The sequence below is a fragment of the Astatotilapia calliptera genome, chromosome 6, assembly GCF_964374335.1.
Source record: "Astatotilapia calliptera chromosome 6, fAstCal68.1, whole genome shotgun sequence".
Taxonomy (NCBI): Eukaryota; Metazoa; Chordata; class Actinopteri; order Cichliformes; family Cichlidae; genus Astatotilapia; species Astatotilapia calliptera.
Window position 1 is genome coordinate 5,370,006 of NC_137427.1, and position 27,646 is coordinate 5,397,651.

The 27,646-nt window shown below is 41.8% G+C and overlaps 1 protein-coding gene across 2 annotated transcripts; it reads right to left on the minus strand.

Moving 5' to 3' along the window:
- Positions 1-2,328: 2,328 nt before the first annotated feature.
- LOC113023642 (high affinity choline transporter 1-like) lies at positions 2,329-22,295 on the minus strand. 2 transcript variants are annotated; one of them, XM_026169851.2, is made up of 9 exons: positions 22,057-22,295; positions 15,835-16,037; positions 15,588-15,701; positions 14,314-14,469; positions 10,672-10,820; positions 7,165-7,308; positions 6,829-6,982; positions 6,482-6,699; positions 2,329-5,308 (listed from the first exon to the last, which is right to left on the minus strand). In XM_026169851.2, the coding sequence occupies exons 2-9, from the start codon at positions 16,016-16,018 to the stop codon at positions 4,766-4,768; spliced, it is 1,662 nt and encodes a 553-aa protein (XP_026025636.1). In that variant the 5' UTR covers positions 16,019-16,037; positions 22,057-22,295; the 3' UTR covers positions 2,329-4,765. The 2 variants fall into 2 exon arrangements, with proteins under 2 accessions (XP_026025636.1, XP_080158801.1); XM_080302675.1 differs by lacking the exon at positions 22,057-22,295 and adding an exon at positions 20,986-21,669.
- Positions 22,296-27,646: the final 5,351 nt, after the last annotated feature.

Genomic DNA, 27,646 nt, shown 5'->3' on the forward strand with positions numbered 1-27,646 from the left:
ACCATCAACACCATTTTCCTGGTGTACCCAGCATCTCATAACTAAACATTTTCAAACCATCATCTATATTCAAATCTTATCTTTTTGATCCTCCTTACTTCCAACACAGGTACGAATAACAAAACCTAACTAAAGTATCCTTGGGCAAGACACTGAGCCGCGAGTTGCCCCTGATGCATCGATGGATGTGTGAGGGTGTGTGTGAAGGTATAGACAAAAGCACTATGGATGTGCGTGTGACTGCATGGTGAGCTTGTACAAAAAATCACTCTGAGTGCTCAAAATTATGTAGAAAAGCACTTTATAAGTACCAGTAAATTTACCAACATAAGTAGATGTAAACGTATGTGTGGTGCTGAGTCTGAGAAGCACAGATGATTGAGAGGATGATTTTGGAAACTTAAATAAACTCCTCTGCTGAAGTAATATATTTTTCCTACATCTAAACACTGAAACAAACTTTCTGGGCAGACTTTTGCATCTTAAACAATGATGCTATTCTTTTCTTAGATGTGCTTTACCACTTTGATTTGATTTGATCCCAATAACTGGCAACAACGAGGATGAATGACCTTTTTTGTGGCGTTTGCACAGTTTTGTGCAGAGATTCTCTGAGAGTCCTGCGTTTTCCTTCTATCAAAACATACACCAGGGTGTTGCTGGATATCGTGGTCCAGGACTCCACCACAAAATGACTTTTATTACCAGGAAGTAGAGCACAACTAAAGGTATCAAAAGCCTTAAGATGACAAATCCTGCCACCGACAGAGATGATTTACTTCAAAATCTTATCGGCAATTTTTTCCCCCTCTGGCCTGCGGTGCTATTCATACATCTAGATTATTTGTTGTAAGTTGCCCAGTAATGGAAATATCAGCTGTAGAACATTCGGCCTCTCTTCAGTCAGTGTCACTGTTGCTGCAAAACTCCCGCGATAAACGAGGGACCACTGTATAGCGTGAAATCACAACAACAGCTGCCTCGGGATGCTTTATGTTGTAAGGTAAAGATCCTACAATAATACAAAGAAAAATAAAGTCTTTGCTGTGATTTCTTCTTCACTGATGCATATAGAAGCTGCTGGGTGTTGATTCTTTCTTGGATTATAATCATCTCTTGGTCTTATCTACATTTATGAAAAGATTATTTTCATGAAACCAGGCCACAGTCCTGCCAGTTCTCTTCTGTGTGTCATCTGTTTGTCAGTGATCAGCCCAATCTCTGTAGTATCCTCTGCAAACTTTATAATGCTGGTGTTGGTCTGGGAGGTCAGACAGTCAGAAGAGGCCAGACAGTTCTGGTTCTTGATGTCTGGTTTCTAACTCTGGCTGACTGCAGTCTGTCTGACAGGAAGTTCAGCATCCAGTAAAAATGCACGAGTGGATAAAAGAGTGCATGAATGAAGAATGAGGAAAATAAATAACTGTCTGGGAAATAAGAGAAAGGATAGAAGACACCATTGACTTAAACTGCAACATAAATGGAACAGATGTCATTTAATATACACTCACTAGCCACTGTATTAAGTACACGTTGCTAATGGGTTGAATCCCTTTTCACCTTCAGAACTGCTTTAAATCTTCATGGCAGAGATTCAGCAAGTTGCTGGTTTTGGTCCATATTTACACGATAGCATCACACATGGCATGTTAGACACTGCTGCTGAAACAAGGCTGCTTTGATCACCACAAGGCACAGTTTCAGCCATATTATTATGTTCATAAAACAATTATGAAATAAAGCATAAGAACAGGGAAATTTAAATCCGTTATAATTTTTTTTTTTTTAAAAAGCAACTGAAATCTACAAAACTGAGTCCCCCATTCCAAACAATCCAGATTATATTGTCAAGTATGAAAAGAGGACTGGAGTCAAATTCAATCTAAGTCTCAGAGACAGAAATTCTTTGACAAAACAACTGAAAAATATAAGAGCTGTTCATTTTCTAATATTGAGGCACAACTTCTGAAATTGTGAGATAACATAGCATGTTTGGGTTGTAACTGTGCGAGCAGTTCAGGGAAGACATTCAGAGTAATGGCTCTGAATGGTTGGACAGAATTCATGGTATACAAACTCTTATTAAGAGTCACAGTGAACATCTACACACACATGCACTCATGTTTTTTTTAACTGTGGACCTGTTGTATTCTGATTTTACCGCCTGTGTGCTTTCACATCATTAAATAGTGCAGTTGTCTAAATGTTTGCAAAATCTAAGTGATATTTACTTGCTGGGAGGGCTTAACCGTTCAGGACATGTGTTGGAGAGCGACATATGTGTGTGTGTGTGTGTTGCTTCTGGCACAAAGACAATTCAGACAGTAATTTGGTTTCATCCTTTATTCTGACAGAACATCAGCCCATGGGGATTTACATTAACTGATGACAAAGTAGGACCTTGCCAAATGGCAAGAAGAGAACAGTCTTCACAAAAGTTCAGTATACAAACAACTCAGTAAATGACATGCATGATAGTATAAAACCAAATACATGTTTAGGGGGCAAAATACAATATAGAACTCACACTGTAATACAAACACCACTGTCCAGCACTTTTAGAGCTGTTTGACCAACACGCAACTGAAATGAAAGCCACGACAAACGTACGCAGCATTTTTAAAACGTTCTTTTTGTAAGACTGTGCCACCCTTCACTGGACCGGAGACAGCCTCCCGAGGACGGCTGCTGAGTTTCCTTTCAGATCACGTCATGTGGACGTAATCTGAGGCTGTCGGGACAGGAGTGCTCATGTAGGCACGTACAGTTTCTCCACACGTGTTCACAATCACTGCCCTCGAAAGTTCATCAACACCTGTTGAAATTCTATATTTATATTCATGTTCTGCAAAATCAAAGGTGAATTTATATATTATTTTGCTAACTTGAGATAAAGTTTTCTACTCTGCACCTAAGCGAACAACTGATAAAAAATAGAAAGTGTAGAAATACAAATTATGATCAGAATTTACAGCACAAGAGTAATAATACAAGTAGGAATCACAATCGCACGTATAAAAAGACACATGCATCATATCCTGCATGTCCTTATCTGTCTTTGCTTTTTTTCTTCTTTCTGACGGCTCGTTCACATTCACACTGTTGGATAGAAGCCAAAAAATGTAACGTTTTGTATACTTGAAAAACAACAATACCACTATGAGCTATAAGAGCAGTGACTAGCGTATATGAAAGTTTTAGTCTGTGAATTACACAATCAACAATTTAGTAAAACAGGTTTCCAGTGACATTAAAGGCAACAGCATGGCAGAGGAAGGCTTCCTGCTACTACCAGGCATCTAGTGCACATAAAACACACAACAAAAAACATTACACAGTCTTAAAAATCAAATCATCAATAAAAGGGAGTAGAATTTGCACTGCTGTAAAACTTTCAATTCTCTGAATCTTAGCTGCAAACATTTGCACTGCCTCAGAGAAAAAATGATCCCACAGTAAACTACAGCTTTGCATACAGTTACAAAAAACACAACAGTACGTTAAAAACAAAAAAAGAGAAAGGCACTTCTCCCGTACTCTTGGAGAAAAAATAAAAACGTGAGAAAGAGGAATGAGCGAGGAGGAAAACGAGGGAGATGTTTGGCGACTTCTCTGCGCAGTCGTGGAATAAACTGCTACACTCAGTTATTTTGTGAAATGCATTTGAGCGAAGCGGGTGTACAGTTTCATCTCCCCCTGCTTTTCTTTACAGCAAAACTCATCATTCAGCAGACAAGGAGGGGGGAGGAAAAAATGGGACGTTTAAAAAGCACGAGATAGTGCTGGTGTCACTTCCATCAGTGTTTCTGTTGCCATTTCATGAGTTTTATTATTTCTCAGCACCTCCAGCATTGCACTGCAGCCGAGCTTATCAGCTGACTTAAAATTAACCTAACTAGCAAGATGAGGAGAGTTGCTGTTGCTGCATTATTGGACTTGAGGCAGCCTTAGTGAATAAAGGAAGGAGATGATGATGAAATGAACTGTCTAAACATCTTTCTCATATGAAGCCGTGCAAAACGTTCACTCGTTCTTTGTTCTCAGGGTGACACTTCTTTGTTCTATGTGAAAGAGCCGCGTCCTGCTGACAATCAGAGGAAAGGTAGCGGCACCCGCTGCACAGCGCTGCGATGCAGATCATATGACTATGTGAAATGTTAATAAATAACAACATACTATTTGTGTGTTGCTATAATCGTCGACGTCCTGGAGGACTGATTATTCCTTTTGTGCAAAGTCTCTTTTTTGTGCAAGTGTCTTTTTACCACAGTGCTGGTGGTCATTAGGAAAGGAAAATTCAGGTCTGGGCAGCAGCTCAACCTGTCAAAGTGTGCTTGTGAAAGTGAACTACTGTAAGCTTGTAGCAAAAAAGAAAAAATGAAATGGTTTTAATGAACTGTATGTAATTTGTTTCCATTTTAAGTAATGACTAATGATTTAAATAGAATGCAGCACAAACTGCAACATTTTATTCTGGGTCTGTGTGAATGTTATTATTGTGGCTATTTATACGACACAGGCTTATGGCTTTTAGCCAGGGAGCCTATTTTTTTTTTACTGTATTTTCTTTAGAAGACAACAGCTCATAGGTCGGGTACCAGAGAGCTCAGCTCATATCTGCTGCTGTTGTGTCAGCAGTGCTGTACAAACTGTAAAAAGCATCCAGCCTTTGCTGCTGTTCCCCCTCTGTGAAATCGTGCCCAGCCGGCAGACAAACATGCCTCCAGCCGGCGCCCACCCTTTCTCCCCCTTGTTGTGAGACTTCTCAGCAGCTGGTGGTGTCCAGCAGCTGCTTGGCCACGGCAGCCTCTTCCTTTTCTGAGTTGGTCCTCTTAACGTGTGCGACCTTGGATGTTGCTCTCTGCCTGCGTTTGACATTAAACACATCCCACTTCTCCGGCAGCAGGCCCTTGTTGAAAATGATGGACGCCAACAATGAAACAAGGAGAATAGACATTAGAGAGATGAGCATGATGGCGGTACGGAAGGGAAAGTACTGGGTTAGCTTTCCCTCCTTGTCCAGCCGGCAGCCGGGGAACTGGATGGATGGTGGGAGGCCAATGAGGGGCTCGCCGCTCAGGATCCTCATGACGAGCCCCATTATGTAGCCCACGATGGCGCCGTAACCGTTGGAGACCTTGAAGAAGAGGATGCAGACCAGCTGAGGGAACATTATGGTGTAGGACATGTCCACGCCGACAAGCCAGAACACCAGGACGCTACTGTCCAGGAAGGTGAGGCCGGTGCCAGCCAGACCCACGACCACCACGGAGATACGGATGACCCACTGCATCTCACAGTCTGAAGCCTGAAGGAGCAGAGGAAATGACAAGACAGACAAACAGAGTTAAATAATACATTACATAAACATGCAGCTTGTTGAGCCCTCCAAGGTGAAGAGATGCTGTATATCTAAGCCACTGTGCGAGACGCCAGCAGTGAACAGTCTCACTGTAGGAAACACTGGGTGTAGTTGAAATAATGAAACAGGTCGTTGCTTTCAAATAATTCTTTCTGCACAGTTAAGAACTTTTTTTCATGCTGTCTGTTTCTTTAAATGTTAATGTAAATGAAATGATTATTACAGCTTAAGCACAGATATCCTGCATAAATGGCTGCACATTGTGTTTCATGTCTTTTAAAAGGAAATTGATGATTAATCCTGGTGAATCATCATTTGTATCTCCACAGTATGCCAGAAAATTAAATCTCTTATGAAGTGAAATTGCCACCGGCACATGAAAAACAATGTTTTACGTCAACCAGTAACAGTGTTTTATCTACGCTGACCGTTATGGTGATGACAGTTCAAAATGGGGGGATGTTTTTAACATCTGAGAAGCATAAATGACGACAGTTTGCTGAATTAAAGTCGGCAAATTCAGCAAAACCAAAAGATGGTGAGCACTACAGCTGCTGATCTATGACTAACAAGATGGCATTGTCAGTTGAATTAACGAAGCCTCCTTATTGGATGATTCATCAGCATTACCGCAGTTGTCCATACCACTGGGATGATTCATTTAGGAACAAAGTGTTCTTGAGCAGCAGACGCTGACACGCCTTTTCTGGAAGATCATATTTGATCCCTAATGGAACTTTTCCTTCACATAAACAAAAATGGCATTGCATTACACCTGAAGGTGGCAGCACAATGGACCTTCAGACCAGGATCAAGTAGTAATAGGACACTGCAAACTGGTGCTGTGGTGTCGTCTCACAGTAAGAAGGTTCTAAGTTTAAATATCCCCACCACCTCTGTGCAAGGGTGAGGTTTCCTGCATAGTACAAAACCACATGCTTGTTTGGTAAACCGTCCACGGTTGATATGATGCTACGATGGCTCCATTTGCAATGACCTGGAGTTAAGATAGGTAGTTAAAAGAAAAGGATGCACAGACATTATAATGCTGCCTCAATGCAACAGAGCAGAACACACTGCTGCTTTTACAATCCGATTAGTGCTGCTAAAAACACTCACCTGCTTCCTGATGATGTTCTTGTAGATATTTGAGGAGAACAACGAGGCAGAGGATAGCAGGGCCGAGTCCATGGAGGACATGACAGCGGCAGCTACAGCCCCAATGCCAATGACAGAGACGTAGGGGGGTGTGAGGTACTGCAGAGCGATGGGGAGGATGGATCCTGCCTGGTCGCGCTCGTACGGGGTGGGCAATCCATAAGAGGTTGAGTTCCAATCTAGCAGGAAGCAGGCGAGATCAAATTTCCACATTAAGGGGATGGACACAATCATATCAGTAAGAAATATGTGCTAAGGCGAAAAGCTGATGAAGGAATTTTCCACAGGTGCAAGTTTAGAGGCTTTACCTGTAGATGCAGCCACGGCCCCGATCAGGACTGAGGGGATACCGAGCACCAGGCAGCAGGCCGAAGAGGCGAAGCAGGTCACTTGAGCCTGGGTGTAAGATGAGGAGGACAGGATCCTTTGGTAGAACGCCTGGTAGGCCAAACCGCCCAGAGCCTGGCACAAACACACACACAGTTCAGACACGATGACAGGAATCGGCTTGGAGTGTGAAACAGGACAAGATCAATCCTGCAGTGAAGCCACTGCTGTTATTCTTGGCCAAGTTTAATTTAACTCGTTTGCTTCGCTGAAAAACAATGTTGAGTACCATTTCCACGTGTGGCATTCACACTCACCAGCAGCATGAAGTCATCGAACCACTTGCCAGCCTCATCGAGCTCCACGGTGCCGACCCAAGGAGCCTGGAAAGTTGCGTTGTATGCAGTCAGCGAGATGTCCACAGAGTGAGGGTTGGTCATCATGAAAGGGACGCACACCCACTGTTTACACAAGCAAGAACACAGATGATCTGATTATTAGCTCAGCAGGGGATATTTTTCATCAGACACTGAGGACGTCAACACTTTTTATTGACTGTTTTTATTCTGAGTGAAATACAGTCAACTAAAAACAGTCAATTCATTTGCTGTTCTGGACATTCTTAATCACATAAAATCTTCTCTGTCTGCAGACTTAAATGGTTTAACGTCTAAGTCAACACAGACCCTGGATACTGTAGCTCCTGTGAAAACTAAGGTCTCTAATCAGAAGTACCTGACTCCGTGGTATAATTCTCAAACACGTACCCTAAAGCAGATGACTCGTAATCTGGAGAGGAAATGGCGTGTCACAAATTTAGAGGATCATCATTTAGCCTGGAGAAAAAGTTTGCTGCTTTATAAGAAAGCCAGAACATCTTATTATTCATCACTGATTGAAGAAAATAAGAACAACCCCAGGTTTCTCTTCAGCACTGTAGCCAGGCTGACAAAAAGTCAAAGCTCTTTTGAGCCAACCATCCCTTTAACGTTAACTAGTAATGACTTCATGAACTTCTTCACAAATAAAATTTTTATCATTAGAGAAAAAATTACCAGTAACCATCCCACAGATGTAATATCATCTACAGCTACTGTTAGTACCATTGATGTTAAGTTAGACTCTTTTTCTCCAATTGATCTTTCTGAGTTAACTTCAATAATTACTTCCTCCAAACCTTCAACGTGTCTTTTAGACCCCATTCCTACAAAACTGCTCAAAGAAGTCCTGCCATTAATTAATTCTTCGATCTTAAATATGATCAACCTATCTCTAATAATCGGCTATGTACCACAGGCCTTCAAGCTGGCTGTAGTTAAACCTTTACTCAAAAAGCCATCTCTAGACCCAGCAGTCTTAGCTAATTATAATCCAATCTCCAACCTTCCTTTCATATTAAAAAAAATCCTTGAAAGAGTAGTTGTCAAACAGCTAACAGATCATCTGCAGAGGAATGGTTTATTTGAAGAGTTTCAGTCAGGTTTCAGAGCTCATCACAGCACAGAAACAGCTTTAGTGAAGGTTACAAATGATCTTCTTATGGCCTCTGACAGTGGACTCATCTCTGTGCTTGTCCTGCTAGACCTTAGTGCAGCATTCGATACTGTCGACCATAATATCCTATTAGAGCGATTAGAACATGCTGTAGGTATTACAGGTACTGTGCTGCAGTGGTTTGTATCATATCTATCTAATAGACTCCAATTTGTGCATGTAAATGGAGAGTCCTCTTCACACACTGAGGTTAATTATGGAGTTCCACAGGGTTCAGTGCTAGGACCAATTCTGTTTACATTATACATGCTTCCCTTAGGCAGCATCATTAGAAGACATAGCATACATTTTCACTGCTATGCCGATGACACCCAGCTCTATCTGTCCATGAAGCCAGATAACACACACCAATGAGTTAAACTGCAGGAATGTCTTAAAGACATAAAGACCTGGATGGCCGCTAACTTTCTGCTTCTTAATTCAGATAAAACTGAGGTTATTGTACTCGGCCCTGAAAATCTTAGAAATATGGTGTCTAACCAGATTCTTATTCTGGATGGCATTACCTTGGCCTCCAGTAACACTGTGAGGAACCTTGGAGTCATTTTTGACCAGGACATGTCCTTCAACGCACATATTAAACAAATATGTAAGACTGCTTTCTTTCATTTGCGCAACATCTCTAAAATTAGAAATATCCTGTCTCAGAGTGACGCTGAAAAACTAGTTCATGCATTTATTACTTCCAGGCTGGACGACTGTAATTCATTATTATCAGGATGTCCAAAAAACTCACTGAAAAGCCTTCAGCTAATCCAAAATGCTGCAGCAAGAGTCCTGACAGGGACTAGAAAGAGAGAGCAGATTTCTCCTGTTTTGGCTTCCCTTCATTGGCTTCCTGTTAAATCCAGAATTGAATTCAAAATCCTGCTCCTCACATACAAGGTCTTAAATAATCAGGCCCCATCTTATCTTAATGACCTTGTAGTACCATATCACCCTATTAGAGCACTTCGCTCTCGCTCTGCAGGCCTACTTGTTGTTCCTAGAGTATTTAAAAGTAGAATGGGAGGCAGAGCCTTCAGTTTTCAGGCCCCTCTTCTGTGGAACCAGCTTCCAGTTTGGATTCGGGAGACAGACACTATCTCTACTTTCAAGATTAGGCTTAAAACTTTCCTTTTTGCTAAAGCATATAGTTAGGGCTGGACCAGGTGATCCTGAATCCTCCCTTAGTTATGCTGCAATAGACGTAGGCTGCCGGGGGATTCCCATGATGCATTGAGTTTTTCCTTTCCAGTCACCTTTCTCACTCACTATGTATTAACAGACCTCTCTGCATTGAATCATATCTGTTATTAACCTCTGTCTCTCTTCCACAGCATGTCTTTTATCCTGTCTTCCTTCTCTCACCCCAACCGGTCGCAGCAGATGGCCGCCCCTCCCTGAGCCTGGTTCTGCCGGAGGTTTCTTCCTGTTAAAAGGGAGTTTTTCCTTCCCACTGTCGCCAAAGTGCTTGCTCATAGGGGGTCATATGATTGTTGGGTTTTTCTCTGTATCTATGAAGCGCCTTGAGGCGACTTTTGTTGTGATTTGGCGCTATATAAATAAAATTGAATTGAATTGAATTGAAAGACCCGAAGTTCTTTGTAGAATGGAAAATTCTGTAACCTCTGAAAACACTACCGGCAGCAGAAGATTATGTGATATTAAGATCAAAGAACAGATATTAAATGACTCGTGACGGAAGCCTACTCATCAGTTTCTAAACTTTTAAGCTTAATCAGCATTTAGGGAAAAGGTTTCAGGTCCATTTTTTGCTCATTTCCAGCTGTAGAATTGCTCGACTAACAACTAGCATGCTGGTGCCACGAGGGCTGCCAGTTGTCCTTAAGTTGCCGTTGAACAAATGTGGAGATCTACCATTGCAAAGGTAGAGAATAACAACTTTTGGGGGTGTGACGTGGAGTCTTAGCGTGCAGACAGAGCCTTGACAAACATGGGGCTTCCCAACGGTGGTACATGAACGCGCCTACATAGCAGCCTTTTAGCAGTTGACAGCTGTAACATCAACAATCTTATTTGCTTATGTGGATGGCAGCCATTTTGAAAACTGAGTGATGGAAATTTCAAATAAGCTACTGAAACCAGAGCCTGGTTTAATAGCACCAGTTTGCATTGTTAATAAGCTACCTGTTGACTCTATATTGAAATCTTATCCTTCTATATTCTTTCATGCAGCAGAGCGAGTAACCTGATAGGATACATGCTTAAATAATATTTGTCTCTCAGCGGGAGCCCCTGCGTTGCCATATCAGTAGACGGTTACGCACCAAGCTGATGAAGATGAGGATCAGCTGGATGACGTCTGTGTAAGCCACAGAGTAGAGCCCCCCCAGCAGTGTGTAGATTATGGCCACCACTGAGGAGATGATGATGGAGTAGACATAGGGCAGGTCCAGGATCACGCTCATGGTTCCACCTGGAACAACAGAGCAGAGCGATGAGCATCGGAGGACTGACGGACACTCGGGTGCAGATGAGTGTATCTATGTTTACATGCAGCTTCTCACTTTCGTTGTTTAATTAGATGGTTTTAGGTTCTCAGTCTCTCTTTAAATACGCTCTCTCACACACCACATCCACTCTTATTTTAAGTTCTAATGAGAAACATTGTCTGGTTATACTGTTCACATATAGAGATGCAGTATTAACACATTACTCATAAGAGCAACATTACATGTGTAGCCGTTTAACTCAGTTACGCTTAAGCATGGGTGACTTTGGTTTAAACCTTATGTTAAGCAACGCTACAACATAAAAGTGATGATGACAAAACTAACAAAAACCATAGAGGAACACAAAAGAAAGCAGCCTATTGATTGTGACTCCACTATGTTCAGGTTCACCCTCTTGTTTGGGCGAGTTAGCACCCTTTGTAATATTGATGTTTCATTTAAAAGAAAAACATTAAAGACAGAGGTGTGGAGAAGTGTGTTCTAGTGTGAAACAAGTGTAAAAAAAAGGAATGAAACAAGTACATTTAAATAGGTGAGTAAAAAAAAAAAGAGAGAGATCTTGTTACTCAAACAAGACAAGCAAAAACATCACTACCTTCACCGTCTCCTCTGCCACATTGCCAGGGTCCCCCCAGCCGCAGCCTGCAGCCACACCACAACAATGCCCTTAAACAGAGAAGTGTCAGATCGGCACCATCCACCCCGCTGACCTTTCACCCCACCCACATTACAGCTACCTGACCACCCCGTCTCAACTTCCCCACTAGCTTTGCATCATTATGAACTGAGACATGAACGCTTTAGATTGACCTTTAACCCTGTTTGTGTATTTTATTGTAATATGATCCATTTCTCTGACTTTATCAGGTTCTTATTGGAAAATGTAAACGACTGGACTAGGTGTCAACTATCTAAGACCTTGTGGCCCTGCAAAGGAAGGTTTGTTATACAGGTGTTCATTTTATTTTGCACTTAGGCTTCATTTAACGTTTTAGCATTAACTCTGAAACTGTCTGACACTTCTGTGATGGGTGGGACATGATGCAGCACAGTCACTGCATCGTAAATAATTCCTGGATGGCCTGTTTTCCAGATATAGTATCAGAGCTCTTATGCGTTCTGTGCTGAACTGTGCCTTTCCCCTCAATGCTAAATTTAGGAATAGGAAAGGTGGAATGAGAACCAGGGGCCTCTGGGGCTTAATGAACAGCACCAGGGATGGACAGGGGCAAAGAGCATCCCAAACACCCCCCAGGTTGTTATTAGATCCTTGTCCCACTTACAAACCTCAAACATGTGTGCATGCACACACGCACACACGCACACACACACACAGGCACCCCCCCCTTCCAAACTGTCCTGTTCCACATTTCTTCTTGGCAGAAATTGGACCGTGACAGTGCCGTTGATACTCCACTGCTAAGTGACAGCACATCGAAAGCATTTTTTTTTAGTTAAGTACCCACCCACACACACACACGCACGCACGCACGCACGCACGCACGCACGCACGCACGCACGCACGCACACACACACACACACACACACACACACAAAGAGGCACACGCTCAAGCATAAAGCAGCTCGGTTTATGCTATACATACACACATACAGTCACTCAGCAACATCGCCCTCAGCAATATCAGGTGTTTGTGTGTGCGCATGTGATGCGTGCACATCAGGGAGGTTTGCATAACATTTCCAAAAAAACACTGGTGGACGTTGTTACACTGACATGTTAAGGAGGGGTGTCCCCTGATTCTATATCAGTTTGTAGGTTTGAAAAAAAAAAAAGAGTCCCAGGAGCATTCCCGCCTCCCCACCAGTCCTTTTATGGAGCACTGGCACAGCTTAAAGTGACTCAAACAAATCTCATTAGATTTCACTGCTTCTCTTTAAATCTTTAAACTACACACAGGCATTAAACTTTAATTCAGCATGTAACATTTACCCGTTAGTCACAACTGGCACAAACTTTGGAAAATGTCTCTAATGAAACAGCAATCTGATTGGAATAATTGATCACCTTTCACAATCAAAAGGCTGCTCGATGTCTAACCCCCTTTTCAAATAACACTGGAAAAGAAAACAACATTAAAAAACACAAAGGAAAACATTATACAAACACAAAGGCGCGCAAACACGCACACACTTTTGCCTCTTCGCAAACACCCATGCACATACACACTTGCGTTCACCATCTCAGCACGTACCACACACACATACACACGACACCATCAAAACAGTGTTAACAATGTTACCAAACAAGCAGGTTAAATAAGTCACACCATTCCCATTACTTTACGAACATTTCAAAGTAAATTCAATCCATCATCAAACCTTGTATGTGAACTTTTACTCTTTAAAAACAAACAAACAAACAAAGAGACCCTACCAGCAGGAGTGGTGAGATTTTAGATCATATGACTGATAGAAATAGAATTGTTACCTAAACATGAGTGATAATACAAAGATCCACATTAATCTTCAAATAAGTCAGGTGAACACTATGTAACAACAATAACCCAGAGCTGCAATTATTTTTAGTCACTCATCCTCATTGTGCCTATAATAAGGGACAACATTTGTCTTTGCAGAGCCGATAGGATGACCTCACAGCCGTGCACGAGAGCAGCGTACTTGGTTCGCTCTACATCGTTTCGTTTTTTTCGTCTTTTTGACACGGACTATTAGCAACACTGGTGTTTACATTTTTTAGGCTATTAATCCTTCATTTTAGACAAGGCTTTATTTACAGCCAGCAATCAGGATGTTTACAAATGTTGCTAGCAGATACCTGTTGTAGCTAATTATTCAAGCTAAACGAGTTAGTCTGACTTTAAACTGAGTTGTATAGCTAACTAGATTATAACTAGCATGCATGCTGGTGCTAAAGTAGCATAAATAAACTGAGAAATGCTCTGTTCAGATCTTGCAGGGTATAAATAGCTGGTCCTTCTAAAAAAGGAATAGTTGTTTTAAAAATGCAAAGCTTATCAACTTGTTTTTTTGAGATGCTAACGTATCGTCTTCTGTTAACTTTAAAACAATTGCGAACCTCAAAATCGATCCAAGAGCAGGACAAAGTGATAAGATTACTCTACCCAAAGTAGTGTACCTTATAATTCTATTGTTTGTGTGTTTTTTGTGTTTTTCACCCATTCTTTAAACTTCTTTAAGCTACGTTAACAGCTGGTGAAGAAGTTACAAGCCAGCGACTGTTTACAAAGTTGGCTGTTCACTGACAACTTTTGTTTGCAGTTTTCTTATAGCATTGTTTTCTTCAACTGCTTCCTTCCTCTGAATTATTTACAGCATTCAAGCTGTTTGCCAAAAAAGCATCCACTATCAGTATCCTGCTGTTTTTTCTTTTTTTACCATATACTCTATTGGTTGCACAATTATGTGCGTACACATTATGTTGCCAGACCTTTTATAAAGTGTGAAGTAACTTACCCAGGCTGACAAGTGTGCGTGCCACCCACAGCACGTCTGCAACCAGTGCAGGAAAGATCAGTGCACTTGCAAGGACATTCCCATACTTCTTTTGGAAAGGATCCATCATTGTCACATACTTGTTCTCTCTCATTGGCTTGGCAAAGAAAAAGCCACCTGCAGGAGGAGGAAAGGGATTTAGCAACACATCTGATTACCTCCTTGAAAATGTTGTCAAGTTTAGGATACATCGTTTACATATATCTTTCATTAACGAGAGAGAAAGGAAGCGATTTAGTGGCTGAGTGAAAGAATGAACGCTTTTGAACAATAGAAAAAAACAAGTTCTCCCTCCAGATAGCATAATAAACACCTTCAGACAAACCCATGGGGCCATAAGGCCAACAATGAGGCATGTTGTATTTCCTGATAAGAGGCTCCAGTTCACATTACTCTCACGATCTGTGGGCTATTGTGAAAGAGGTGCCCGAGTGCCGATGACTGAACATGTCACAAATGTTTATGGATGCCGGATGCCCTGCTGAGTTTGTCAATTTGGTGAATTCACAAGAAGGCAACCCAAGCTTAGGGGTAAACTCATCTGTTTGCACCTGTTGCCTCCAGTTAAAATCCTAAACTGATTTACTACAGTACTATTTTTAACACGAGCAACACTTTTATTGGTGCAGTCAAACGGGGTCTGCGGGAAAGGGAGTTGCACGGACGGCGGTCAGTAACACTTCTGCTGCAGACAGACACTCATTTTATTAATGCATTTTACACACTGTGGATAACTTAAGGTGATTATGGTTAAAATACTAAACCTATAGCTGCTCACATCTCTATCATATTTCCATAGTTCTCTCATAGATTTCAGTTTAGACTGACTTCCTCTAACAATAGCACCTCTCGTACCCAAAGGTCATTGTACCACAGGACCTTCATTAGCTCCTCCTGGGTGTAAAATGAAGCATACAAATGTTGAACTTTCTTCTTCCAAACACTGGAGGGGGCTAAGCTGTGTTGTTAGGCTCATTAAAGCTGACATCAACTTTTTGTTTCTATTTAAAAGTCCACCCCTGGAATGTGAGGATAACAAGCACCAATCCGACCTGCACAGTTGCATCCAATCAAATGAAGCCTGAACTAAAATCATGTAAAAAATACCTGCATGACTAAACGGACACGCTTCTATTCTAATCGACCCAGAGCGTGCTTGGAGTGCTTTGTACTTGCATTGCACACGTCCTGCTGTGGCTCTCTTTGTTCTTGTTTCATAAGTGGGTTCCACTCACCTAAGAAGAAGGTCAGGACATAGGGCACAGGCATGAGTGCCCAAACTGCGCCTAGTGTTGGGTTGTATGTTGCTTCAGCTATACCCAGGATGAAGCCTCCACCAACCCATGTAGCTGCGGACGAAGAAAAACAACTCACTTGTCTTATTCATGTACCACTTTCAAAGATCAAAATTTAGTGCACTATACAAAAGACTCAGTGTATATATATTAGTGTATATATATTCACACCATCTGACTGCCTTACCAGTAAGTGTGAAGATACCAACTAGTAAGTTGATATTGCGTCCAGCCAGTAGAGTTATCTCCATGCCGTCTCCTGTGCATTTTTTCTCCTCCTTTTTGGAACGCAAGGATGCCCAGATGCCCGTGCCCAAGATGAGCAGGTAAAACAGCGCCATCACCACCAGGCCTGGTATATTGAGAGCCATCTTGAACTACTTTTGTGTCCTGTAGAGAGACATCAGAGGCTGGTGAAAAACTGAGTCGCCAACTGCTTCAAAAGGAAACATGCAGATGCTGCTTGCAGGTCTTTTAATTGTAAAATACAAATAAATCACATCTAATTCTCTTTTTTGTATAAATAAATATTTGCAGGACTGTAGCGCAAGGAAGATGGGGGAGGAGCCACGTTTGCATACATTTAAAAGTCACCTGAGAAGAATCTGATAAAAACGTGCATTCATAATGTGCAGGAAGAAATTAAGCACAATGAAAAGAAAACAGAAGGATATGTTTGTATTAATGAAACCTGAGCAAAGTGCAAAGAAACTATATGCCTCTTTAAAAAAGCAAAAAAAGGTTAGAGTTTAAAAAACCCCCAAAAACATAAGAAAGGAGCAGTAGCATCTGAGGGCCTGGGTCTTGGTGCAAAAGGGGGGGTAATAAGAGGCAAGGGGCATGAAGGATGAAGAGTCAAAGAGGTGAAAGGGGTCTCACCATAACACTCGGCAGCACTGATGAAGATGGTGGACAGATGTTGTCCCCCGTCTTCAGTGGTTGAGTAGCCTGAATTTCAGCCCCAAACATTGGGAAGTGAACACATCTGAGAGCCACATTAATACGTGTGTGTGTGTGTGTGTGTGTGTGTGTGTGTGTGTGTGTGTGTGTGTGTGTGTGTGTGTGTGTGTGTGCAGTTACTGTGAGAGGGCATTGCACCGAAGCCTTCTTTGAAAAAAATTAAAAACGGACTCTCACTCATAGACGCGCTAAAGTTTTATTATTGAACACATCACAGTAAAGCAGTAATGTTTCTTATTATAAACCAACTCCTTTATTTTAAACACAGCCAGTTCATTGGTTAAAAGTTTTTCATTCATAAATAATTGGTTTAAAAAAAAAAGAAGCCTACATACACACATGAGAGAATATGTAAGAGGAAAAAAAAAGAATTTTGGTGCGAGTTAAAGCTGAAAAAATAATTTCTTTTAGGAAAATGTGTTTACATGGAAGCATGGAAGGAATGAGCGAGGTGGAGACGGGCTGTGCGGGCTACTGGCTCGCTGCCAGAGTCCACTAAAGCCTCAAAAGCACACTGACACAGCCCATGTGTTTTATTCCTCCTGTTGTTCGAGTGTGCGCGTTTGTACACACTGTTATTGCCTATATATAGCAAACATAGCTGGGTTCAAACTGCATCATTGCTACATTAAAGTGCTCATATTTTCTATGCAAAGCTGTAAAGGTTTAAAGAGAACAGAGGGCTGCAAACACAACCCTGAATAATCTGAGTCGGTGCCTCTGTACTGTGTGAGGAACACCAGGCTAGAAATACAACTCTTTCTGGCATAACAAATGTCTTATGAGTTCTTATGAGGGGCCGTACAAGCCAAAATTCATTCTTTCACTCTCACACACATACATTCTTCTTTCACACACATATACTTTCACTCTCGATAAGTGTACACAAAGAGTTGAGCGCGCATGGGCAGGAATGTTGAGAGCGCAAATACAAAAACAGAGCGAGAGAGGCTGCTATTGTGTGTGTGTGTGTCTGTGTGGATAATAGCAAAAACTGAAATACATTTTTTGCACGCAGCAATGAATTTTGTTCACTCAAATTCAGCTTTTCTTCGCTCAATATAAATTTCTGCTCAAAATGCAACACTTGCACCTGCAAATATTTTTTTTATGTGCGCTCAGAATAGTGGCACAAAAATAACGCCATAAAAGACTGCCCCACGCCAGTCGAACTCCGTGTAGCTACATGGCTCGTTGAAGCTACCCGGGTGTTAGCTGGTCTAAAAAGTTCCCTCATCTCACTTTCCACCGTGCTGTGGGTAACACTGGGTGCAGTTGAGCCCGTCCCATCTCAATCAAGTGACGAGGACAACGATGTGACCGTTTCAGGAGATGATAAAATATTTCTTAACACCCTGATAGCTTGCTGAAGAACTCGAGTTTCTTCTCTCCCCTCCATGCTGTCAGACACTTGCAAGTGACCCGCGCGTGCTTCTCAGCCAATCACAGCGGTACAGACACCCAGCCTTCCGTTTCCATTAAACTCCTTCTGTTTCCACTATACTCTTTCATTCACATACATTATTCTCTTGCATACATATATTTTCTTCAGACATGTATGCATTCTCTTCTTACATACATATATTATTTGTGAGATTAAATGCATATTGAATGCATGTAAATGAGAGCAAAATGTAGGAATGCATAAATGAAAATGCATGTATGTTAGAGTGCAAATTTGTAAATATGTACATTAAAATACATGTATAAGAGAGCACAATATTGCAATGTGTGTGTTAAATATGTGTAAACATGAGAATAAAAATATCTAAATATAAAAATTAAAATAAAACTATGTGAGAGTGAAAGTATATGTGTGTGAATGAAGAATGTATGTGTGTGAGAGTGAAAGAATGAAGTTTGGCTTGTACGGCCCCTCATATTGTATGACTAACATTCAGCATGCAATAAACCTAAAACATCTGCACCATAACTAGTGAAGTTTGTTTGTAGGTACTGAGCAGCATCTCAATTTGCTTAGAATTCTGTCCTTGGACATGTATGGGGTTTTATATGACTGTTTTCATATTGGGTGAAATGGAATTTGGGAAGATTTATACTAGTTAATCCTTTTCCTTAAAAAGCCAATTTTAACTGACCAGACTATTTTCTCAACCGGCTCTTTTCCTCTCAATCAGAGCATGCAAGACATTTCACAGACCGGTTAGAGGTTTGGAGTCCCTCTTTCCGAATATATGTTTACTGACCTACTTTAGAGTTGAAAAGCATCCCAGTATGTCTGCCTTGCTTACTACACAGACTTTCGTTGCCCTCTGAATATCGTGCCCCTACGGACTTGGCCAGTGACGTGGATCGTCTGCCTTTTCTTAGCAAGACCGGCCACTCTCATGTTACAGACCTCTCTGGTCCAAATGCAAAAGCAAAAATTCATTATTTCACATATTTACACTTTTCACATTGACATAATTCACTCTGTTTCCTTTTTTTTGTTCACTGTTGAAAGCATGGACACAACACCAGCTGACTTTAGCTCGTATTTGATCCTGGATCACACTAAAATGATGTCCAACTGAAAGGATGCCAAGATATGTGTGCTGTAGGCAACTCCCAACCAGGCAACTAAACTCTATTAAGTAAGAGGCAACAAAAAACCAGCTGGCTTTCTTTTAATAACTCCTGACAGGTCAGCTTACGCAGCACACAGTCACATGCATTTCTTTCATTTTGCTGTCATAATATGTAACTAAAGCTCTAATAATAGCTGCTGAGCAGCATCCACTGCCCATATGTCGGATGCTACTTGCATGTTTAGGGTCTGTATCCATACATGGACCAATAGATACTGTTGGTCTGCAATTCATTTGCTGGCTTAATTTAACTTCACATTAACTTGACATGTGTTCCCAGTCCGCTTTGCTTAAGCAGTGGACTTGGAGCATGGTTTAAGTGCAATGCGCCACTTTTGGTGCAAAGAGGGACTACTTATTCCTATTTGTACATCTTCCAGGAGCTCTGGAGTGAAGTAATAGCTGTCTAATAGTTGGAAATGCAAAACTATTCCAACCACAGCAATTCCCTTCAAACAAGCTGTAGGGAATTGTTGCATTTCCTTGCACTGAAGTCCAAGCTCACGAAAGCCTGGACTTTAGAGTACCTACTCTGCAGAAGATAAAGTAAAAACCTCTAAAACTTTTAGGAACCACATTGGTCCTTAGATCCTCTGGTGCAGATAAAGAAAAAAAAAAAAAGCGGTACCACCTCCAACGATTACTAGAACCAGGAAATTAGCATTGTTGCCCCACAGCCAGAAGGTCCTGAGTTCAATTCCACCATCAGGCCAGGGACTTTCTGTGTGGACTTTGTGTTCTCCTCGTGTTTGTGTGGGTTCTCTCCGGGTACTACTGCTTCCTCCCATAGTGGGGACTAAATTGCCCATGAGTGTGAATGGTTGTTTTTTTTTATGTGGCAGACTGGTGATCTGTCCAGGGTGCACCCTGCCTCTCACTCCCTGCCACCCTGAAAAGGATAAGCGGAAGAGAATGGATGGATGAACTTAGAAAAATAAAAATTAAATATTAAATCCTTCAGACTGCAAACTGGTCTCTCTGTCACTATTATCGTATTACATAGGCTAAACATTCATTTATCATTGGCTTGAATACTTTCAAGGCAAGGTCTATAGAGAAGCCTATTACTTTCATGCCTCATTGAGAAATCACTCTAATGACCCTTTTCACACAATGAACGGTATTCATCATTTTATATCGGCATCGAGCCCTTCTGCTATAAATGTCACGTCAGCAGGCTGCCGACTCATCACTGGTAATTTTCCATTACTGTTGCTACCTGGTCTAAGTGTGAATACAGCGCAGACATGAGTGTTACTGTAAGGTGACCTTGAGGGTCTGAAAGGCGCCTATAAATAAAATGTATTATTATTATTATTATTATTATTATTATTATTATTATTATTATTATTATTAGGGCCTGTAGCTGTCAGTGCAGTGTATCTATACACACATTAATCTGTTATTAGTTTACATACAACACAATCACATCTTCAAAGTTGGATGTACTTTGTAGTCGTGTTTTCTCTTCTTTATGGTGCAAACCAAAAGCAGAAAAGAAATCCACTTACAAGTCACCAAAAATTCCCATTTGATTAGTGTCAGCTTACAGAAATACAGAAAGAAGCGTTAAACAGATGAACCTCTGTGCTGCTGAACAGCCGTTTGATATGTCGACACTCATTTTTCCAAGCAAACAGCAACCAAACCTGAAAAACCTGTTGCGTTTTAAAAACACAAATTTCCGTTCAACGTTATTTTATGTCTCATTTCAACTAAATTAAAATGACACAACTTTTTAAATTTAGTTGTCACACAGCAGAAAACAACAACAAACATTTAACACTCACAGCAGATTTACTGCAGGTCGGGCATCTCACGATACATCAGCGCTTTGCCGTGAGCTAAATGCAGCGGGTTCAGCTGACAGAGAGCAGACCTGTTGCTGCCTTTTTTTTCTTTCTGTTTTTATGTTTTGTTTGGGTTTTTTTTTTTTTTTGGTCCAACATTGTTTTACATTCTCATGTGCAGACGCCTGTCACAGTGGCATTTTTCGCATGTCTCCGCCTTCCGTCCCCATGGCAGACACCAATACACGCATCTAATTTGTCAGCCTCTCAGTACTTTTCCGTCACACTGGCTCTCCAGCGCGCTCTGGGTTTGCAGCCTTTCGCTCCTACGTCCCCACCCCCGTGTGACTTTGTGATGCTGAGCGAGAGAGTGCTTACGGATATTACCGGCGTAAAATTATTTATCTTAAAGGCGGATACAGCGCTTAGAATGCAGCTGCAAAGTAATATCAGAACACAGACGTGGCATGAGGCTCAAGAGTCAATCCAGCGAGGACAACTTTGACTGAGATAATTAGGAACAACTTGGATGATTAAAGGCTTAGAGGAAGAGAAGACAGGGAAGACCAAATAAGTAAAATTGCACGTAATGCGGACTGCCTATTAAAGCACCCCACACACATCGTTATTACAGTATAAATCCCCATAACACTTTCTTCTATGAAACACCACATCAGCATTAAAAATTAATTCAAAGTCATCACACTCTGACACTACACTAGAACCCGGCATCGTTCCAGTTTCTGCCACTTCTCTATTTCGCGATCAAACACACTAGAAAATTGCAGCTTTGAGATATGCTTCATCAGTCACACAAAACAAACCAGAGAGCCAATTTGGCTCTGCAGCGGAGGTCCTCGGTGCTATTTCTAGGCACCGGCATGCACTCCACTAAGTGTGCCCCAACTTGACTGAGTTTGAACAACTTTACAAACAGTCTGCACGCGGACCGGACACGGACACAATAACATGTGGAATTTTAGGTGATGTCAAAAAGTCTTTAGAAAGTAACACAAGGTGGCAAAGAAAAACAAATACACATGCGAGCATATTCAGTGACTGAATACATACCTGAAGTGCACAGTACGACTCAGTTATAGTGATGAAGAGGGAACAGAGGCGTTTCTCACAGACCAGGTGTTAAACTCAGTCCAGGATGACACTAGTCCACAGTGCTGAGGGAATGAGAGACTACCAGAAAATGTAACGAAAGTTCTTTTAAATGAAAGTAAACAAAAATCTATCTGAAAAAAAGAAGCTGAGAAGAAAGAGGTGAGTCAGAGATGATGTTCAAAGAGAGGCTAGGGCCACCGCAGAAGGATGGAAGTCTAGAATCAGCAGCCAGACTTCCCCTGATTTTAAAGCTCACGGGGTGGGAGGGGTTAGGCACAACACACAGGAGAGGGAAGCTGCCGCTAGTGCTACCTGATTGGCGACTTGGCCCCCTGATTCTGTTTGCAGCCAATTAGTAGTGCTCAGAATCTAGGGGCAGAGCAGACCCCTCCTTAGCTTTGGCCCACATGAGGATGGTTTTGGGTGTGGGTTGGCACTGCCACATCCAGATGCTCATTATGGCTTATTAACCCCCCCCCCCCCCCCCACACACACACACCCCTTTACCCCTCACTGACTACCCCCCCCCAACCCTTCTCAAAAACTTTATCATCTCCCATCCACTTCTCCTTTTCTGTCTCTAACTGTATCTGTCTGCCACCTACCTGCAGCCAAGGCAGCTGTGCACCCAGCCTGATGGATGCAGTACCAGGATCCTCTCTGTCCTTCAACATGAAGACAAATATAACCTCTGTCTGTGTGCTGTTTTTCCCTCTCTCTTTGGTTTCATTGGTGTGCTAATGTGTGCCCAGTACTTTTATAAAGTAGTGCTTGTTCTGTCCCATATGTTTTAGTTTATCAAGTAATTAGTAAAAAAAAATGCTGGTGTGTTTTCAGACTGCTTTCACATATTCTCACATCAGTGGTGGAAGCAGAAACGATTTCACATTCAATAAACCTGATATATGTCTGGATTCTTGTCATGTTTTACAGCAGGGGTGGTGGAACTCCAGGCCTCAAGGGCCGGTGTCCTGCAGGTTTTAGATGTGTCCTCGATCCAACACAGCTGACTCAAATGGCTAAATTACGTCCTCAACATGTCTTAAAGTTCTCCAGAGGCCTGGTAATGAACTAACTGTTTGATTCAGATGTGTTGACCCAGGGTGAGATCTAAAACTTGCAGGACACCGGCCCTTAAGGCCTGGAGTTCCCCACCCCTGTTTTACAGGAACTCTGCAGAAAGGGTGATGGCAGCTAGTCATCGTTCTCCAGAGTAAACAAATATATTATGTGGAAACCTCCCTCACATGAATATGAACTTTTTAAAATCACAACTGTGCCATTACAGCCTAATTCAGATGTCTGTATGAGCATAGATTGTTAAACTACAAAATAGCATCATTTTTTCACACCCAATGAAAAGAGAAAAAAAAAACCTTCCTCATTGAGGAAGCGAAAAAAGAAATCTCATTTTTTACTACAGGACGTTTCAGTAAAACTACGTTTTTTGTCCTTCTTTGCTTTATCACTCTTGGATTCAAATCAACAAAGACCAGCTGTACATGTCTGCGGTGACACTGTGCCTTTACGAGTCTTCCCCCTTCCATCCTGGAAGTTCAGTAACTCTTTGAATGTGTCGCTGCATGCAAATGCACAGTCACCATGCCTTGATACTGCTTTACATGCCGGTTTAGATCAGACTTGACTGATCCCCCACAGGGCAAATTAAAATTTTCCCCTGGCTCAAGGAAGGAAAGAGACAGAGAGAACACTGTATGCACCCACCACTTAAATATGACATGCAGCAGTAATATACACATAGTTTGTAGATTATTGTGAAGGAAACTTAATACACTGTTTCTGATCACAAAGACTTTGCACTTCAGACTCATTTAAACCCTTTTCATTCATAATCGAGATCCAGAATCCACAGATCTGTTGCTCGAATTTTATTTTGTAAGATTTATTTTCTGCTTTTTAGGCCCTTATTTAACATGATAGTGTAGAACAGATATGAGGGTGGGGGTAGAGAGCCAGAGTGGATGAATGACACAGCAAATGTCCTGAGGCAGACTCAAACACAGGCTGCTATAGTTCACACCAAAACTTTGCATTTATTTTTAACATTCAGTTCTTGCTAACCAGGTAGCCACAGCTCTTCTTGTCCTGTGTTTTCCTACTGGCAGGTATAACACAGGGTGCTGTTGTCCTGTCCTGGAGTCTTTAGCACCTAACTCTGCCATCTCAGACCACAGCTGGACATGGTAATACTCGTGCTCTGGAGTGCATACACCACCTTCTGCTCAGTTACAAATCCATTTTTTGTAGAGTGTAAAATCACAGTATTGGTATACACTCACTCTCTTAACCTTTAATTTATAGATCTTCACTTCTGTGGGCCTGAAGTGATCGTCCATCCATCTATGATCTAACAGATGTCCTTTTCCAGTTCCTCCTTCGGGATTCCCAGGCCAGATGAGATTATGAGATATTTTTTTTGGTCAAGGCCTGACCTCCGCTTGCTTTCAAGCTTCCCTTGAGACTGGATCTGGGGTTGTCACTTTCCAGTAAGGGTATCCAGCACTAGGGATGGGTACCGGTATCCGGTGCCATTATGGCACGGTTCTGACATAAACGGTAGTAACCAGACCGAAAAGCAGCGCACATTTTGGTGCTTTTTTTTCCCTGAGATTCACTTTGGATTCTAGCCAATCATTTTACCTTTGCAAGTGTAGTAGGCGGGCCCAGGTACGTACGTTCTTTTAGAGCAGAGCTACAGATTAAAAATGCCCAAGGCGAAGTGGTCAAAAGTCTAGCTGTACTTCACAGCAAAAGATGCAAATTCAGCAGCCTGCAACAAGTGCTTTAAGGTGATACTGTGCAAAGGAGGTAACTCCTCGAATCTGATGAAACACCTGGCAACGCATAGCGTTTTTTTAAAAGCTGAGAAATGTACTGTATTTGATAGCTTGCTGCAAGACCGAGCACTGAGCACATCTACTGCGGGTGTGGTGCCTGTTATCATACCCGGAGTTAGCAACATCCCCCAAGAACCCGAAGAGTAGAGTCCTGGCCCCTAGCCCTGCCAGTGTAGCAGAAATGATGACGGATGATGACGGCAGCAGCAGCAGCAGTTATTAAATTAACGCATGTAAGGTGAACTAGCAAACACCGTCGTAGTTACATGCAGCTGTCTTCTTGTTTGATAGAGTGATACGATATATGCCCTATAGCTGCAGAAAAGGCTAACATTGTTAGAAAAAAAACAGCTAAACATGAGAGGTTTTAGGATAAAGTTTGTGTTTTCCATTGTTTAAGCACCAGTTCGAGCACCATTTAAGCACCGGCACCGTTTCAAAAGTACCGGTTTGGCACCAGTATCGGATAAAACCTAAACGATACCCATCCCTATCCAGCACCAAAACTTTCTACTTCATTAGTTTTTTAAATTTTTAAATTTCATGTCTGTTTCCTCCCCCGAGAATAATCTGTGTCAGGAGAATCTGGCAGGCCCTATTGGCTCAGACAACACAGCTCCCACATCACATGGACATGTAAATCCCTCCACCATGATACGGTGGCGATTCACTGTGGGGAGGGGGGATAGGGGGAAAAATTGCCACTCCCCCAAGCTCACCCCCGCAACCCCGAGTATGATGGCTCCATTGTGTTAAATAAACATGATCCTTGCTGTGTTGTCAGGGCGCTAATGGTGTGAAATGAATCTGTGTCTGGTTGATATGGAAACAGCAGGGAGTACAAGTTTGATGTGGTTGAATATTAAAATCCTTTCTATTGTTTCATCAGGTGAGAACTTAGAGCCATTAGTATGAATTTGGAGTTGGGCTCCCTGGGGTACACAGTCTTCTGTATTGCAGCAACCTTCAGGTAGTTTTCCGTAGGACTGGAACTTTCTGCAGACAAAAGAGATAGAATTAAATTTTTGAGTCGCAGTAATGGCGAGCAAACAGCTGCTAGCTTACCTGCTGTTGACAGTGAGTAAATACCTAAACTATTAGGGGACAGACTGAAGTGTTTCTAGGGCTAAGTCAAGGCTGTCAACCTTTGTGCAAACTGTGATTTAATGATTTAAATGCAAAATCATGTATGCATATATAAACTGTACCTACAAATGAGCAATGCAGTAAATGCAACACCAAAGTGCCTTATATATGCATTCCTTTAATATCCAGCAGGGGCGACTCCTGTTATAATGACCATTCTACAGAGATCTGTGGGAAAATGGCCCATGGCTTCCTCGTTCTATGCATTAGGTTTTCTACAGATTACGACCCCCATTAGAGCTGTAATAAAGGAGGGTAAACGTTCTCATTGGCAAATATGAGTGTACAGTTTCCTTCAGTTTCAGTTGCCTCACCATTCACACTGGGTAAGTCCACCATTCATGGACAGTTGAGAGTGACCTGCTTGCAGACACAAGCCTCTAGCCCAGCTGTGAGGTGCATGACCTGAATAATGAGAGAATCAGTTTGAACATTAACATTAAGGTACATGACTTTTGACCTTTTTGGTTTTAGGCTCCAGACCTCCTGCAACACTGAAATGGGTAAGCAGTTAAGAAAAAGGATTTAGGTTTCAGGAAACAACAGCATATCAGAGGTTCTCACCCTATCTTTAAAAAATGTCTCTCAAGGCTTCAGAGCTTCTCCTTTATAAATGTTAAACTGGCTTTCACCTTCTGCACACAAAACAGTCAGAAGATCCCCATTTCCCATTTTTCAGCACTAACACTGATCCACCAACATCACAGTGAGTCTAAAAGACAGTTAGCGTGCCTTTACTTGACAGAGGCACACACACAGCCTTCTCCCTATCACCAAGCACCTTTCATGTACATGTTGACCTTGAACTCATTCATGTTGCTCTCCAATTTCACACCCCTTACAGACATGTCAAAGATAGAGCTTTACATGGTAAAGACCCAACAGCAATACTGGTAAGCCGTGGAAAAGTTAGCTTGTTGCATGTAGGAATTTATTACACATTTACAACATCATAGCAAAGCATAGCAGCAAAATCCATCATTGAACTTATTTAAAGTAAGTGTTGCCTTTATTTACACATGCAGCACTAACTTCATTAATCACTACTAATAAACTGTCTCCATGATGATAAGAAAACTTTATACTTTTTACGCTTTATCAAGTCTTGGGCATAGTAAACATTATTGAGTACTGTCGATTTTTTCCATCAGCACTGTGGGTATGATTGAAGTCTTGAGGACCATTAACGTAAGAGTGAGCCTTGTCTGAATGTCATCTTAAAAAAGGTTGAATTTTACTTTGGATGCCACTCCTGATGCAATCCCAAAGGGCTTTGTGTCTCCTCCTTGGACAAACTATGTCTCTAAACCCTTTTCCTCATGTTTTTACTTAAATATTGTCCTCTTCAGATCTCCCACACTTGTTGCACTAAATGCTCGTTCAGGTTTCTTTTGTGGCTGTCTGTCTTCCTTGCTTTCCACACTGAAGGAAATGCTGGGCAGAAGCAATAGGCCAATTTCCAAAGCAGGAACTATCTGGTGGTTTTTAGGCAGTCTGCATGTGTATGTGTTTAACCTCCCTTGTAACCACTCTGTAGGTCCTTA

What these genes read in the sequence shown, in the direction of transcription:
- LOC113023642 (XM_026169851.2), bottom strand. Translation starts at nt 16,018, where the DNA reads ATGGCTCTCAATATACCAGGCCTGGTGGTGATGGCGCTGTTTTACCTG. An exon ending in TGTCCTGACCTTCTTCTTAG is followed by an intron (nt 14,470 to 15,587) that starts GTGAGTGGAACC and finishes CTCCTCCTGCAG; the next exon opens with GTGGCTTTTTCTTTGCCAAG. An exon ending in TCCTCATCTTCATCAGCTTG is followed by an intron (nt 7,309 to 10,671) that starts GTGCGTAACCGT and finishes TTGTGTAAACAG; the next exon opens with TGGGTGTGCGTCCCTTTCAT.